Below are 18,636 nucleotides of genomic sequence, written 5' to 3'. Positions count from 1 at the left end.
CCTGTGTTTTCCTTATACTGTCCAAAGTCTTCACCATCAGAACATGTAGCACAGAAAAACAGAACAGTTTTACTTGGTTGAAAAAAGTTACACTTATCAACAGGCCATCAAGAAGCTGTACTTAATATAATGATAATGTTATCATGTCTTTTTTTCAGAAGCACTTATTATGTCAAAAAGGAAAAAAGGATACTTTGGAATGATTAATCAGGATAGTTCACACTGTATTCTGATGTTACAAAGAAAACATACATTTAATACAACTGTACATATGTATTTACCATTAACAGAGGTAATAAAACATCTTCAAATTTGAAACTTTTGTACTGATACATAGTAAATAAAACTGATATTGACATGTCAACAGATATCTGCCACTAAATGTTCGGATTTTTTATAATAGATTTCTGTCAACAATAAAACTAATTAATAAAAGTTTTAAATTACATTTCAGATAGCAGTACATGTAAGAATTGTAAAACTACATGAAAAATATATGTATACAACAGAGTATAAAGTGGGAGAATTTATTTTTACACTTGGCACAGCAGTGCTTTCCTTTCTACATGTAAATCCTTACAACTTCAGTCTTCTTCTTGCAATGTACAGAACATCGAATTATATGACATCATTACAACAGTATTGCAACATGCAACTCGATAAAATCTCAACAAACTGACATTATTGTTTATAGTACAGTCAATCAGCTATATTCACAACTGTAACGTCTTTCTATTCACAGACTTTTGGGTCAGTGGTCTTATATACAATATTAAATTGCAGAAACAGTGTTTCAACTACAATATGCCTGGGTCCTAATAGTCCGTACATGCACAATATATTCTTGTATTTGAGTTTCACTGTTCAGTGTTTCTACTCACACTGAAATGAAAAAAGTATTTATCAATTAAATATTTATAAGATACAAATATCTTAAGTCAATAATAAACAACACAATGATTTTCATTTAGAATATCTTAGCTGAAAACGGTAACTTTGGGAAGTTGCACCACCTACGCAAGGTTGCATATTTGAGAGTGCATTACACTAATTTGGGAAGGTTTACACTTAACTGAGTAAGCAATTTAAATCACAATACCTGCATGGTTACAAGAGTTTCAACATGTGCACTTCCCAAAACAAAACAAAAATAGTCCACACACACTTTCTCAGGATGCAGAAAAAGGGATGAAACACAAAATCAGTTTAATTAACTACTGAAAATATAGGCACTGTGACATTCCTTCTCTTTTGTAAGTGGATTACAGAATTGAAAAGAAGCACATTGAACATGTGGCTTTATGTCCATATTTAAGATGTTGATTTTGCTTTACTCGCTTCCCTACAACATTTATCAGATCATCTTGAAATGGTAATTAAATTCATCTGAGAATAACATTGGCTTCATAACCCTGCTCCTTTGAGTCTCTGTGACCTGAAGCTCTCTTGAAAGGATTCCACGTGAGTTTTTTATGAGAGTGTCCAGCAACAGTTCCTGCAGGACTAGGTTGCCCACTAGATACGCCAGAACTTGAGCTGCTATTTGATACTGAGCCTTTTGGTCCACCCTTTGGCTGCTGCAATCAGAAAGCAAATACCAGAATGTCTCATATCATAATGTTAACATTTCTTCAGAGAATCTACAAAGATAAACATGAAGAATCCACAATTGTACATTATTGACATTTAAATGATCCTCTTCCAGTGTTAGATGCATATAATATATGGGCGGAGATACCACCTGAGGAGAAAGTTACAAATACGCAAAAACATTATCGATCACGGGAAACGCAGAAAACTTTTATGCACAAATTGATGACACAGCAGCGTAAAATGCTTCCCACATCATATGATAAATGGATGCCTTGATTGTAGGAAGTCTGCGGGGAGCGTGAGGTCCTCTAAAACATCAACTATGACAGAGAAATACCAAGAGAGACAAAAACGACCACACTGGTCATAACAATATACTGCTGAAAAAGCCTGTTTCAAGCTATTGTTAGTAATCAAACTCAATTCACCAAAGTATTCAGCAATGTATCATGATCTAATCTAGCCAACAATATTCAGGGATTGGGTGCAAAAACATTGTTCCTGTAGCCAATTAAGTGTCCTTAAATTATATCTCACACAGACATTACTAAATTTGCCTTCATTGGGGTGTGTAGAAGGCAAGTAACAAATATTTACTCGAATATGACTCCCAGTGAAAATGAACTTTTTCTGAGATATATAAATTAAATACACGTGTGACATATTGTGTTTCTCTTCTTTACATTTGCACGGAAAAAAAGCCCTCATTACAGTAATTACCAAATCACAGTGTTGCTTAATTGCAAGACAACACTGAGTATAACGCAAGTGGACATGAAAATTAAAATCAGAAACAATGACATCATTTATCTGTTAATTTCTGGTGGTCTGCTATAAACCATTCGACTGAGCACAACACCAGCAACTTTTATATCCTCCCTATCAGTTGTGTAACTGTATAGTGCTACTGATGAGCCATGCACTATGTAGAATTAGTTTGCATCGTTGATAATTGAGATGGGCTAGAGAAGAGCATGAAACCACCACCACCACCACCACCACCACCAGTAGTAGTAGTAGTAGTAGTAGTAGTAGTAGTAAAATCAATGAAATGAAATGTCGTGTGACGAGGGCCTCCCGTCGGGTAGACCGTTCGCCTGGTGCAAGTCTTTCGATTTGACGCCACTTCGGCGAGTTGCGTGTCGAAGTAAAATCAATAAACAGCTACATAGTCGCCAAGTGTAACAAATATATCCAGCCTCACACTGGGTAACTCCAAGAGACATTGTGGAAAGTTATGAAATTTATTCAATGACACTGCCATGAGGTCTGGTGATCAGAAATGTCATGCCATCACTGGTAAGTCCTTCCTAGTCAAAACTAGTGATGAGAAAGTCAGTTGTAAAAACAATCTTAGACCAAACATTTACAATCAATCAACAACACAAAGCATATATGAAGGAGAGAAGTGTGTGACTGGGAGACATTTTTATTATTAATTATATTATACCTTTAAGTAATTTCTGTCCATTGGTGTGACTAGCTTGAGGCTCAAAGTATCACCAGCCTGCTTTATGAGTTTTACCACTTCTTCATGCGGGGACCATTTAACATCCCGATCAGCAATTGCCACAATGAAGTCACCTTCCTTCATTCCACCAAACTGCAAAGCAAATAGAAGGTAAGCTTAAATTATGCACGTAGTCATAAGTGTCAAAGCATAGCACACAAAATGGTTTAACAATTTTTCAGCCATTGTGTATCACATTGATTCACAAATCTTTACCTACAAGCTAAAACATCCAAGCAATGCAAATCTACCTACAATTATGAGCAACATTTTCCTTGGTGTATTACATACTAACAATGTTATCATATAAGCTAGATTAAAATTCTTATAAATATAGTTTTGGTTAATTTGTAACACTGTCTTAAAAGAAGCAACTGAGCGACTGCCTAACACACGTATCGATGCGTGTGCGCGTGCGCGAGTGTACACCTATCCTTTTTTTTCCCCCTAAGGGAAGTCTTTCCGCTCCCGGGATTGGAATGACTCCTTACCCTCTCCCTTAAAACCCACATCCTTTCGTCTTTCCCTCTCCTTCCTGAAGAAGCAACCATCGGTTGCGAAAGCTAGTAATTCTGTGTGTGTGTTTTGTTCATTGTGCCTGTCTGCAGGCGCTTTCCCGCTTGGTTAGTCTTGGAATCTTTGTTTTTAATATATTTTTCCCATGTGGAAGTTTCTTTCTATTTTATTTACCAAAATAATAGTTACATAGTGAGAAAAATAAAGGAGAACAAACTTGAGCAAGTACCTTGTGTAAAGTTTCTGGATCTCTATCCTGAGGGTAGGTTAACATGGACAGAGCAAATAACAGCATTACCAGTAAATTAACCTACCACTATGGAAGCTAGTCAATATTATTAGGATGATTAGCATTATTAAGTCTTCAAAATGTTTTACTTTATGTTATTTGTATCTATAATGTCAACACAAATTTGGTAAACAACATATGTATGTATGTATGTATATAAAATAGAAAGAAACTTCCACATGGGAAAAATATATTAAAAACAAAGATTCCAAGACTTACCAAGCGGGAAAACGCCGGCAGATAGGCACAAGAACAAAACACACACACAGAATTACTAACTTTCACAATCGATGGTTGCTTCTTCAGGAAGAAGCAACCATCAGTTGCGAAAGCTAGTAATTCTGTGTGTGTGTTTTGTTCTTGTGCCTGTCTGCCGGCGTTTTCCCGCTTGGTAAGTCTTGGAATCTTTGTTTTTAATATATATATATGTATGTATATAAATTTAAACGTAACGGAATTAGTCAAGTACTGTGAAGAAATACTACGTATGCTGTAAAATATCATACATGATTACACCGTAGTCTGCACTATATATGCACTGAATTGTAGAGTACACTATGTTGGGGTTGTTTTGGGGGAAGAGACCAAACTACGAGGTCATCGGTCAGAACGCAGTTTGTAATTATCATTATACAATCAGTAAGTCAAGGCCTATATGTAATGGTGTAACATATCAGTTGAAATACATCAAATAGCTGAACAAACAAATGAATCAACAAAATACTTTCTCTTTTGAGTATATCAAGTGCAGGAAAGTGTTTAGTGAGAGAAACTTAAGAAAAGAGTGCAACTGTTTAGTAAATTTGTCCCTCAATTCTGGCACAATATGCTTCTTATTAATAAAAAAAATAAAGAACTGTTTTTATTACTTGTGTTTTCAAACTTATGGTTATCAACCAGCTCCCAAAACACACAGGACTAATTTGCATTTACTTCTACAGTTTTGAATGCAATTTATTTGAACTGTGGCCTTAGTGAAAAGGAATTTCTCAATTCTTATTTCAGTCTCCCAGGAAAGTATCACTTGGATATAAAATTAATTTCAAGATCAAATCACTTCGAAAACTCCCACTTCACAGTATGCAAAAAATGAGAAAAGGTTGCCATCACCAGTCCCTGTTGTAATTATAATGTCACATACCATTTTCGTTCAACTATAGGATCACTGTCATAAACTGGTACATTCCCTATTAGGAGGGTTGACTGTGGTGCTCCACGGACAAGCTGCATTGTCAACTTAGACGACACCTTAGAAGACATCTTAGAAGAGAACCTGACAACGAATACCCAAAATAATGCCCATACCACTGGCTCGTGTAGAGCACACAGGTCTCTGCTGTGTGCATACTGTGAAGCAGGAGATTTGAAAGTGACCGATTCGATTTATTTTATTTTACATCCGCTTTATCTGCCGAGTCCCTTTTACAACATGTAGAAGCCAGTAATATGAATTGTGAGAAACCCTTTGTACTAATTATTGATACCTTCATAGTATGTAAATTCCTTTCTCTGTAAGGACAAATAGTAAATGTCACTACGGAATAATAGAAGACACACAAAATTAGGACACACATTAAATAGATTTTCTGAGTTTGACTTAACATAAACAACACAGAGTGCCGATTTAAAAATACAATAGCTATCACATCCATGCTAAATATTTTCCACATCCCTTATCATTACAATTTAAAACACATTTATTGTACTACTATTATTTGTAAGAATCTGCATTGTATAAAGAATTGACTGAATCAAATTTTTTCTCAACAAAATAGATACTGTATAAAGCACTGTACAGCAAAGAGCAGGAGAGACACACAATTATCATCATCATGCATTCCCATATGAAGTGAGAGAAAAAACTCATATCTTATTATCACTGTCCCTATGGAATGTAAATGATGGAGGCAGCAGAATTTTTCCTGCGCTACTTGGCATTCTAGTTCCCTAAATTTACCCAGCAGGATTTTTTGAGAGGAGTGTTACCTTTCTTCTAATAATTTCCTTTTAAATTCCCTGTATATCTCTATTACAGATCCCTAGGGGCTGTGCTAACTTGGTATGATCCTAGGAGTATATCTCTGAATTTATTCAGTATCTGCTGTCAGATCGAGTTGATAAGGACTCCCAGACCTAGGGCAGTACAGAAGAACTGGCCATTCTAGTATCCTGCATGCAGATTTCCTTTACAGATGCACTGCATATTCCCAGAACATAGACAACAAGTATGTCTTCCATTTCCCTTCCCTACTGCAGATGTCACATGACTATCTCACTTTATGTTGCTTCATGGTGTCATCCCAGATATTTAACTGATTAGAGGGGTGCCGTACATTTACCACTAATCTTGTTGTTTCATACTATTCATTTCTTTCCCTTCATTATATTTAATAAAAAAAGTTAAAGTTCTCTTCAAGACACTCTGCAATTCATCATCATCACCCAGCAGTAATCATTCCTGTAGACAACAACATATGATCAGTGAACAGTCTGATACCACCACCAATCTAATCAGATAAATATTTTACGTATATTGAGAACAATGTCAGTCTTAGCATGTTATTCCTGGTGTTACTTTTGTTTCTTTTGAACATTTTCATTGTAGTTCTATTGGACGTTAACTCTTCTTCAAATGCTAATGTGGAAAACTGACTCTACATATACACCTCCATCACTATTTCCAAGATACTGCATTTGAAAAAAGTGAGTTGTGTTTCATACAAAGATTTTTACTGAACCCATGCTGATTCTTTGAGAGGCGCTTCTGTTACTCTAAAAACAACAGTGTTCAAGCTTAGAATAAACTTTTAGATCCTTCAACCGATGGACATCAGGGACATTGGTTTGTAACTATTTACATTCATCCTCTTGTGCATTTCATGATCAGGAAAGATGTGCAGTTATGTCCAGTCACACATGACTTTTCACCACAGTAGGGTTCTTCTTTCTACATGCATCAGACTACATACTACTATTTTGTCCATTGCACATTTGTGGGTCCATTTTTAATTACTGCTACAATAAAAATTTAGTGCTGTGATCTCACATTATCTTGAGTGCTTACAGATTCTGACTCAGGGATTGGAGGAAGTAAGTTTTGCCTCACACACAGAAACTTCAAGAAGACGACTGAAAATTAAAAAAACGGTATGGGGGAAACTCTGCCTACCTTAGTGCAGTCACTAAGTGACTGATTTGTGCTTCACATCAACCATCTACAAAAGTATTGATAGTTGCCTTGCCTTTCCAAAGAGGAGTTATAATTACTGTCTACAATGGACTACCTCATAATTAATTTCACCACCAAGAAATACGTAATGTAACATAGCATTTATAATAGCCAAAACAATGCTGTTTTACACAAGCTTAGGTCTTCATCAAAAGTAAACCAACAATATGTTGTTGTTCATGTTTCTCATTAACAATCCTTAAAACTACTGAAATATACTTTAATTTCTACAAACTGGAGAAACTGGAACCATTCATTCTTTTGTAACAGTATGGAATGAACAATAGGCACAGCAATAAGTTTGAAGATTTAATGACAGTCACTTACATCAGCTAGACTGCCTTGGTCAACACCAGCTATTATGACTGGTCCATCGCCTCTAACACTGAAGCCAAAACCTTCACCACCAAGCCTCTGCAACTGAACAGAACGTGGTGCTGTCCAGTGATGTTTGGCAGAGAAAATGGCAACAGGACCCAAACCACGGAACAGGTCTTCCACTCGGTGTTGCGAGAAGTCTGGAGGTGTCAAGGATAGTTGGAACTTTGTAGATGCTAGAACCAGAAAGAAGTGTTACAACAAAGTTAATTTTCCCATCACCAAAATTTTGTTTGGTCAAGACATAATAATTACAATTACTCTGTGCACTGAAAAACACTAACATACAAAGTCAATAACTTACGCAGAATGTGGGGTGGTTCTAGAAGCTCCCGGAAATCATCTTCTTCTTCAGCAGTAGTGTACGCTTCAAGTGCATTCTGGTGACTTATTTTTAGAACAACTGAAAGGGCTGCCTTCCCACGTAACTCTCTGCACATACGGAACAACCTCTGACTCTCCTCATGAAGAAGTAATGCCTCACGCAAATGAGCTCGACCTATAAAAATATCAGTGGGTTGTACAGCTTTTCATCTTATAAAAATATTACAAATGTTTGCAAATTTTATGATAATATTATCCAGCTTCAAACAAGAGAAAATCAATAACTTATATTCCTTAACAGGAAGATAAAATTAGACTAAGTATGACATAGAATGAGGCATTTAAGTAATCATTCTTTCACACCCCACACGCTATTGGAACAGAAAGCAGCCCACAGAAGTGGTACAATGGGAACTACCTTCTGTCATGCACTTCAAAGTTATCTGCAGGATATGCATGTATTTGTAACTTCCGTGTCTCATTATTCTAAGCTCCATTTCGGCAAAAGGGGCAAAGCATATGTTACAGTGGCAAATGGAAGCAGTACTGTGTAACTCAATACTGATTTTTTCTGCATTATTTCTGAGTGCCAAATTTAATTTACTTCAAAATTTTCTAAAATCATGCAACTGTTCAACTATGATGAAATGAAACGTGTTAAATCACATGACCACTGGCAAATTGAAAAGCTTTAATGGAAGATGTAGTGTTAACACTAAATCATTTGGAAAGTTCAACTGACAGGAATGTTTAAGAAACAGAATGTTTGAATGGCTGGCTATCAATTGCTTTCAGGATGTGAAATATCTAATTTTGCTGACAGAAATGCTTAAAGTAAAAAACAGTTATCCTAGGTTCAGAACTAGGGATTGCACCTCCTGAAGGTAAATATTGGTCAGCCATTTCTCTGCTGATTTTCACATACTCATTTGAGGGTGAAATCTATGTCAGTTCAGGGCACTATTTAGTTTATCAAATGGTAAAACTGAACATTCCAAACAGTACAACAAAGACCAGGATAAAAGTTATGTTTCATAAAATACAAAATTTGATCCTCTTTGACAAACCCAATATTTTTGCCAAATACTATCGAAACAATAACAATAGTTGGATTATAAACTAGTCTTTACCTAGTAGTTTTCTTTCTGCATCATCCTGTGGAAGTCTTATGTCTAGTTGTGTCCTCGTGTCACCTTCTGCATGCAAAAACTGCAGAGTCTCACGTGTGCGAGCACCTATGGAGTCAAGTTTCTGGCTCAGGACGCCTTTTGCAGCATGAAAATGTGATAGAGCACAATAGTGTTCTCTTTTCACAAGAATTAGCGAGACCCAGGAGTACGGAACATAGTCCTTAACAGGTGGACACGATATCAGCGAGTGGACTTTGCCATAGACATCTGACACCTGAAATGACAAAAATCTAGTATTATAGTAGACCACGTACAATGAAGAAATGAATCTGACTGAAAAGCTGTGTATGTTGTTGGAAGTAGTACAGCAAATTTGATACGAACAGAAACTGAATCAACAACATACTATTAGCAATAAATAATATCAAAACAAAAATTTATAAACAATTAAACTCTGAGCACAATAATGGTACACATTACTTCAACTGTATCATGTTTACAAAAAATGTGATAGCCAGGTGCAGATCCAGAGCTCAATTCTTGAATGTGTCACAGCTTGATTTAATACCATTTTCAAAATCAGTTTTATTATTGGCATGTTTGCTGAGGGGGGCGACACACCTACTCCACAGTTTTTTGATTGTTGTTCTTTTGTAGGTTACTTTCACTGCAGATCATGCATGTCAATGGTGACAGCCACCACCTCCACCTCCTAATATCACTTAGCATTATTCCCATTTGAATGTATTACCAGTGCCTAGGTCTTTGACAATACCAATAACAACAAAATATATTAATGTAATACTAGCAAATTGGTAATTTGCTTATGTCAGTGCTTAGTAAATTGCTACAGCATAACTTCGAATAACCTGAATTTCAGAGAAAAATATCATTTGAAAACTATTTGTCTCAAAATATGAGAAGATCTCTTAAAGCAACCAACTTTCACAACTCTGAAAATGTCTTAAATTACACAATATAAAATGCATAACTGCTGGAATGCTTTTTGTTTCCATCATTTCCATGTTTCTGTCACATGTTTTTTCCTTAATTAGTGGAATGTCTCTGCTTTTCTATTTTGCTTATTGAAGTTTCTTGGAAGGAAGACCCTGTTACATTTGTTATAGACAACACATATAGTCAGTCTGTGAACAGGCGAATTCAGATGGCTGGAATGTTTTTTGTAACTGGTCAAGACTAATTCCCAGCATATAACTAGATTGTGTATTTCCTTTGCATTTTGAAGATGGTTAGTTTTCATGTTATTCTCCACGAGCTTACTATAAAGGTTGGGAATTTACATATGTAAAAATAAATTTTTCTTTGAAGGGGGTTATAACCCTATCCTTGGATCCGCACCTGGTGATAACTTTGTACAAGATGACATGTCACAGATAAAACATGTTTCTAGGTAGGCTGTTAACTTACCTGTGCTGCTTCTTGGGAGAGGTCAAGACAAACATCTATATCTCTACGATCTCTTGACTGAAGCTCAAGCTTCTCAAATAAGCATTCACGAGCCTGAGCCTGCAAATTAATTACATTATACAAATATATATCACATTACTTTATTATTTTTACAAAATATTTCAATAATATAGATGCATTCACAAAGTGCACACTGATCCATTAGCAGCAAGAATACTTTCCTTGCATATTGCATATGAGCAAAGAAATATGGTACTATTAGGGTATTTCCTTATCTTAAATGCAAAATGAACTGTACTATATTCACTAGACTAGGTGATTTTGTTTGGTACATCAATTTTCTACATAAAAACTGAAGCTCCACACTGTGAAGTCTTGCAATTTTAGTACTTGATATGCAATACAAAAATAAGCAGTTCACACGTTTCTGTATTTCTACATTCACACTTCAAAATACATTTACAAGAGAAATTTTCACTTTGTAGTGAAAGTGTGCATTGATTTGAACCTTGCTGGCATATTAAAACCGTATTCCAGTCTGGGACTCAGTTTTTATTTGCCAGAAAGTTTCATATTACTATTCAGAAATCAGACAAATTTAATGTCTCCTCATCAGCAATTTCATATTACAGCAATCAGTAATATGCAATCATGTTGCCCTTGCAGGTCTTCCAGTATCATTGACTGGCTATGTGCCCTGTCCCTCTCTTATTTCATTTTCACTGCACCCATAACTGTGTCTTCCACTTGACAGTTCCCAACATCCACCCTTAACTTTAAAACTTACCTTGTGTTACTTCTGGACTATCAGTATTTTCAGCCTTAACATCTAAATTTCAAATTCATCTAGTGAAGTACACAAATGTTTAAAGAAATCTTCAAAATTATTGTACAATTTCTCACTGTTGTTGGTTCATGTGTCATTTGTCACCCAACTGATGAAATATGATCTATATGCAATATAACTGTTTTGTTTTGTTGATGTTGTTCTTGTTTGCATTTGTTTCTATGACAAAATTTCTATTGGATCTTCTTATAGATTTGGAATGATACTGTAAATTCTAGGACTTCAAGATTAAACATATTTGCCTGACTGCATTTCTACAAATTATATTATGGTTACTACTGGTTAGTAACCATAATATACCTCCTCTAGTAACTTCATACTTCAGTTTAGATATACAGAAAACAGACTAAGACAGCGTTCATACAGTACACATATTAACTTACCAGCATGAGTTGTACCAACATATCAAGCATTTCAGGACCCAAATCCATGCTGGGAGCATTAGTAAAATTCTCATGGATATAGCGGAATGTACCAGCTGCCCTCAAAAAGCTGTCAACGGCACTGTCTAAGCCTTTGGATGTGAGCCTGTCCTGCTTGGCACCTATCTGCGTATATATAGCCCCAATGTTGAACAGTACACATGCCTTCTCGAATGCCACCGTCCTCTGGCAGCTGGGCACTCCCGTCAAGGAATCGTACCTGAAGGAACATATTACAAGTTACACTTAAATTATAGTACATGTATGATTATACAGAGAATTCATGTAATTAACTTACTGCACAATCAACCACAAACATCCACAACTGCTTGCCTAATATTAAACACATAGACATAAGCTTCAGAAAAATTGTATCACCAATGACTGAAGGTTAATATTCGTGTTCTCCATAGGGGAGTGCCAAATGTGAATTCTGCCTCAACAGTCAAGGTGTAACATAATTAGCATTGCAACTGTTCAGTTTCATGTCACAGCAATGTCTGACTAGAAACTATAATTGTGAGTGTTTACAAGGATAAAACTTTACTCTAAAATTTTGAAAAGATGCTATGGAAGTTCCCAAATGTGCAACAGTTTACAGTGTTTATCATGCATGTAAACAAAATCAAATGTTCCTGTGCTTTACATCATTAAAAACAGAGGTGAGTACTAAAAGAATAAACTGAACACTGGCTGTCTTCTGTAGCTATCAAAAAGATAATAATGTGGAAAAAATCTAGTCAAAGAACTATTCATTGGATAAAAGTAATTATTGTATTGATCACTGTTTTTAGTGACACCATTCTAGCTTAGGAATATTAATAAAATATTGTATGGAAGACAAGTAATGGAATGAGTTAAAGGTAACAACTCACTTTGCAGTAAAGGCATTCAGTGATAGGTAGCCACATAAACAAGAACTGGGATATGATATTTCATTCTTCAGACCCCACAAATATAACACAGCATAAAATATAAATAGTAACTATGTGTATTTTCTAATCCATGTTACAAATAATACAAAGTACATTACCTGAATGAAAAATTTTGTACCATTTCTTGTTTTTGTGGCTGTCTAATGCTTACAGTACATCGTTTTTATCTTAGGATAGATTTCTCCACCATTAATGAATCGAGAGTCCTGATGCTTCAAGCATCGTTATTGCCTTTGCAGTTTTTGCTTTGTACTTACTAGCATGAGGACAGAAATGTTGGATTCTGAAGACTCAAATTTAATATTTATTTTGTATTGCTGTTAGATAGATATTTATCCACCCTTTTCTTTCCTCATATATAGCACTTTTTATCCACCTCTATTGGCATTAGTGGTTTAGAAAGCAATAATGTAACATTCTTGCTTACAATGGCCGCACCTTTTATTATTTTTAGTAGTTAATGTAACAGAAATTTGTAAAATAAGGCTAACTTCTCTAAATAAAAGTATATTACACTGCAATATAAAAGGGGAGCTATACCATTCAAAGTATATACCCAGACTTCTGTCTGGTGGGAAGAATCGCCTCTCCACAAAGTACAGCTGATTGTAGTATTGGAATAAGAGGGCTACACCAGAGCTGTCACGGAGAGGTGTCCGCATTGCCTGCAGGAAAATAACAGTCATTTTAGTCGCAACTCAAAATTTATAAAAAAATTCAAAATTATAACATAAATCTAAATCTGTCAGAGATATAATAATAGAAAGTCATACACACCTGTCGAATGTCCATAAATTCTGCAATGGCATCTTCATACTGACAACCATCTTCACTGTAGTGTTCCAAGATGAAGTCCTGCAACACAGTTTAAAAGAAAAATACTCAAGGCAGTATTCTGAATGAAAGTTTTTGTACATTGCATTGTTTTGGTAAAAATTTGTGATTTACATAAAAAATTGTAGTATGGTACTAACTCTATGATAGAGGCAAGAACAATGGGGAAGAAGAGAAGGCAGTAACAATTTATGTATTTGATTCATTTTCAAGTGATGATGAGAACTGAAGTACATATTCGTACTCAGCGGTGTCAGTTTGCAGGAAGAGCTTTGAAGCATTTAAATCACGCATAAAAAAAAACTAAAGACAAATATTTTGCAAGTCCAGTACAAGGTAATTCATTAGCATCTGTGTGGTTTCAAATAATGACTGTGCAAAAACTACATGACAGAGGGAAATGTAACTCATCCCAACAGATAGAGAATTTTTTCCAAGTTTCGATTCATAATACTTGCTGTGGTGTAATTGCAATGGAGGCGAGATGTGTCAGAACACGTAGAAAAGTCAAACAGATTTCCAAAAGTGAGCTGCTATCCAGCCTTGCCAGGCAATTTGTGTCAGAGACTTCAGTGAACTGCACACACGTTTATTTCTTATATACATCATCTAATTTTCACACATCCATCTTTTGAAACACTTGTGAACAATCCTGAATTTATACGTATGTTTGAAAATACATTCTGCTTCGGTTATTTAGAATATCTTAAGTCTGTCCAATTTTGTCATATATAACATGGTTGGAGACTGTGCCCATGATATAAAATAGATTGTTGATTGTGTACAGCAACCAGCCACAAATTGATTTTAGGTTACTTTATCAAAAAAAGTCACCAATTTCGAAATTTTTACAGTTCATCATCAGGCAGTTTTTTCATGCTTTCATCAATAAAGATTATACATTGGTTTCCTGTGTGCTGCCCTAGGATAAACAATACTTTACCAATTAAGAATGTGTAGCCAACATGGTTGCACTACATATTTGTGTTGGAACCAACTTATGTGAAATATGCATCTGGCACATTTGTATTAGCCGTTTTCTTGCAATGAAACACATTCTCAATGATGTTTGTATTTTCAGACACAAACATTGCACTGCATTGTAAATCACTTTTGCTCGGCCACAAAATGAATTTGCAATGTGCACCATACTTTGACTTACAGCATACAAAAAAATTTGTTTACTCTAAGGCAACTCACAACAAGAAATTAATGTATAATCTGTATTTATGAAAGCATGAAAAATCCATCTGATGACAAATTGTAAAAAAAATTCTAAACCAGTAATGGTACTTTTTGAATAAAGTAACCTAGAACTAATTTGTGGCTGGTTGCTGAACATTATTAACAATTTATTTGTAAGTCTTTTAAGGTGAGGTAAACGAAGAAGAAGAAGAAGAAGAAGAAGAAAAAAGACTTCCAATGAAAATTGCATCAAATCACACCATTAATCTATTGATAGTAATGCCGTGTACCTCATTTATCTGTAAATCACGTAAACTCTATCATTCAGGGACGCAATCTGGGCATAGGTTGCATCTGCTGTATCATCAGGGACCATTGGTAACTGCTTGGAGCAGGATTAATATCACATGTGCCTCTGCTCAGGATATCACAGACACCATGACACCAACACACATTGCTTCTCTGGTGTTGTGAAAGAGTTGAGTGGAGCAGGGGATGGTGCTCTGTTGTCTTCAATGATTACACTGTGTTCTGTCTGCATGTACACAGATATGGCCCACACCTGGTGAGCTGCCTATTCCAGGGTGGATTCACTCACCACACACAGGTCCCATGCAACACTTCATGGGGTGTGTGTGTGGGGGGGGGGGGGGGGCAATCAGTTACAACTCTCAGTCACATTTGGTGTTTCTGCAGGGTAAAGTAACCAGTGCTCACTACGTTGTACAGATAGTTATCCCCCTGCTACTGCCATTTCTTCGACAGGAAGACGATGTGCTTTTTCAGAAAGACAATGCACTTTGACATATAGCTGCTGCAACACAAGGTGCTCTTAGTGGCATTCAAAAACTGTCCTGGCTTACAAGATCACCATGTATCTCATCAAATGAACAGCTATGGGGCATGATGAAGTGGGAACTTACTCTATCTCCAGGACTGAGTTGCAAGAGAAGATGCCAAGATGATTGAGGCAAACTACTGTGTTGCTGCAAGGTGAGAGGACACTATGTACTGATGCGACTGTTTGGTCACCCTTTAATGTGGCGTATGTTTCCTCTCGTCTTAATTTGTTGTCATGTACCCCTACCCATCACCTCACTTGTCAGTAAAATGAACTTGTCAGTAAAATGAACTTGTCCGTGAGGGTGTCGCATTTTTCCCCAACACTGTACTCAATTGTATACACATATATTTTCAAGAGCAAATAAGCACTGATGTTTCGATAGGTTTGTGTTACTCTTTTCCTACACCTCAGTTCCTAGGAGTGCAGAGAATTTACCATGCGACGTTAGTCAAGGGTGTCCATTACAATTTGTGCTTTTGAAGTTAGTAAACTACCACCATTACTAATTGCTTATTGTTGTTAATGTTTTGGCACTTTCGCAAGAGAATAACGTCACATTCACCATTCAGGTGCCATTCTCCTCAGCAAGACTGCACTCGTGACAACCGAGTCTCACCAGAGCAATAACACGCCAGAGCGTTTTAATTGACTCCCTCGCTAGGAGTAGTCCAATGAAGAAAAGTCTCTCGTGTGAAAGGGGATTAAGTAGAAATTGTTTAGCAAAAAAAGGCGTAAACTCAATACTATAATTACATTTTATGTCTGCCCTAAGAATATTAACATTAATATTCCTCCTGAAGCCATGACGCTGCCTTCAAGACCGAGCACACACTTTCCGTGAGCGAGCTAGATGGAGGATGAGGTGCCACAGCGAATTGTATGCCAACCGCGACTGCTTCACCTGCCAAGAGAAGTGTTACGCAAGGTGGTTCATCGGCTTTCACAGGTCGCTGGCCAGTTGGCCCCAACTTTTCTCTCTGCTGCGTAACTCATCGCTTCTACGTTGTGGTTATAACAGCCAGAACACCGACATTTATCGGGAACAAACTCTCGGACAGCGAATGTGGCTAGCATTAAAGCACGGCGGCAACTGTGACACAATCTTTCCGTAATGGGTTCGAGTTTCATCATTTTCTTTTCTAATATTTCACCACACATTTGCACCGCTACAACGAATCATTCTTTAGAAGGGAATAATAACAATAATTATAACAATAAGAACAACAGGTTTACATCTATGGCGAGATGTAATCTACGTACAGTATAAGCAATCGTGGTGAAATTAACCCTTATTTATTGATACATTAATGCTTGCATCGCAGTGAAGTCAAGCCGAACTCTCATCCATTTTGAATAATGTACGCTGCATTTGCGATATACGCATGAATATACCCATATGTCAATGTTCATTTCAGGAAAATTCCTTATTAAACGTCGATTGCATCTCGTCACGGATGTAACACTACTATTATTGCTATTATTGTTCGATTCCGAAGAAACACGATTCGTCGTAGAGATAAAAGTGGTAGATGGATGACTGGTGGAAAAAAAATGACAAAACTCTGTAGTACAGGCCGCTTCTAATCCACCACCTTAGCCGGTTTCACTAACTCCATTACTATACAGCTGATGCTATCGCGCTATTCAACACTCGTAAAACTTCGAACCTCAATTTGTCAAGGAGCCTTCATACAAGATGAGCAGTAATTGTTATATTAATGTACGTACAACCGTACGAAATACCAACAAGATCAGTGAACCGGTAAGTATATGCTTCCCTTGTAAGTAAGCAAAAGAAATGTCACTGATTTATGAAACATACGCACCGTTGTTTAGTCATATTCTCAAGTTACATATTTTGAAAGCTCTATCAGTCTGCAGTCAGCGTAAAAGCGATACTTGTCTTACTGAGAAGAAAAATAAAACAGCACACAGCATAATTTTTAAAAAAATAATGTAAAAATGAGGACACTGAAAAATATGAAGTTCGTCACCATCGCACGACAATTTCTTATTCAATCAATATGATCCGAATTTGCATCGCGAAACTACAGCAACGTCGTCACATTCAGCAAAATAACCTTGGAATGCTATGTGGTGGGCAGTCCGTGGATCGAATGGTTCTGAGCAAGGAGAGCGGGCTGAAGTACGGGCCGTGGTACAAATTTTAATTCATTTCTTCAGATTCCATCATTATCGCAGATAAAGAGATTAGAGTCAACAGTGTCGAGGAAAATTTAATTGTAAGAACTACAGTTCTCACTCACTTTCTGTTCTCGAAAACCGAGGTGGCGCATTCGAGTACCACATTCGAGAACGTCGTCTTGCTTCTGTCGTTGCGGATCGGAATAACGTCGGTAGCGGTAAACACTGCCTATTTTGTATGTGCATTAATACAACCCCATAAAATGTCGCTACGAATTGTTCCTCGAATCTTGAAAAACGAGTATGAAAATTCAAGCGAATAAAACATATTGAGGAGAGTGAAATCACCATTTCTGTGGAGGCTATATGGATTAGTAGCAAATAATACCATGTGAGTTGCTTCCCTACATTTTGTGACCAGTTACGGATATATAACAATTTTCTCTGGATTATTTCAAAACGGCGATCCCATCGCTCGAAACTGCTCCTCATAAGAAAGAATGACCTGATAATGAGGTTGATGCTAAACTTTTTAAGCTGTTTAGCAACTAACAACACCGTACACACGAATAGTTCGTGGGTATAGAGCTCGTATCCACCCCGAACACTGCATCAATGCAATGTTCAGTACATGGTGAACATTTCTTATTCGTCACTCCAATAGATCGAGTCTTTCTTCGTACTGTACCAATGTGGGTCGATAACTACAGTAGAAGAGTATTCATCGTGGCCAAAGGCTCTGTCGCAGTGGTAACACCGCTTTCCGTCAGATCACCGTAGTTAAGCGCTGTCGAACTTGGCTAGTATTAGGATGGATAACCTTCTGGCTATACGGAGTCCTGTTGGCAAGCTGAGTTCACTCAGCCCTTGTAAGGCTAACTGGAGTGCTACTTGAATGAGAAATAACGGCTCTGGTCACGAAAACAGACAATGGCAAGCAGGCAGCGATGCCTATCGACTGAGGATGACACGGCGGTCAGTCGGTACCGTTGGGACTTTCGAGGCCTGTTCGATCAGTGTATTTACC

At 36.8% G+C, this 18,636-nt stretch overlaps 1 protein-coding gene across 4 annotated transcripts in view; it reads right to left on the bottom strand.

Moving 5' to 3' along the window:
* Positions 1–227: 227 nt before the first annotated feature.
* The window catches only part of LOC126277966 (rhophilin-2), a 1,086,271-nt gene continuing 1,067,862 nt past the window's right edge, over positions 228–18,636 (bottom strand). For all 4 annotated transcript variants that reach the window (XM_049977616.1, XM_049977618.1, XM_049977615.1 and 1 more), the window contains 9 exons: positions 13,379–13,456; positions 13,142–13,266; positions 11,628–11,886; positions 10,398–10,496; positions 8,970–9,243; positions 7,820–8,014; positions 7,465–7,691; positions 3,044–3,196; positions 228–1,577 (listed from right to left, as the gene is read on the bottom strand). In XM_049977616.1, coding sequence (XP_049833573.1) covers positions 1,383–1,577; positions 3,044–3,196; positions 7,465–7,691; positions 7,820–8,014; positions 8,970–9,243; positions 10,398–10,496; positions 11,628–11,886; positions 13,142–13,266; positions 13,379–13,456 — 1,605 coding nt within the window. In that variant the 3' untranslated portion in view covers positions 228–1,382. The remainder of the gene's footprint in view (positions 1,578–3,043; positions 3,197–7,464; positions 7,692–7,819; positions 8,015–8,969; positions 9,244–10,397; positions 10,497–11,627; positions 11,887–13,141; positions 13,267–13,378; positions 13,457–18,636) is intronic.

Source organism: Schistocerca gregaria, chromosome 6, assembly GCF_023897955.1.
Source record: "Schistocerca gregaria isolate iqSchGreg1 chromosome 6, iqSchGreg1.2, whole genome shotgun sequence".
NCBI lineage: Eukaryota > Metazoa > Arthropoda > Insecta > Orthoptera > Acrididae > Schistocerca > Schistocerca gregaria.
This window is presented reverse-complemented; position numbering and strand designations above follow the sequence as displayed.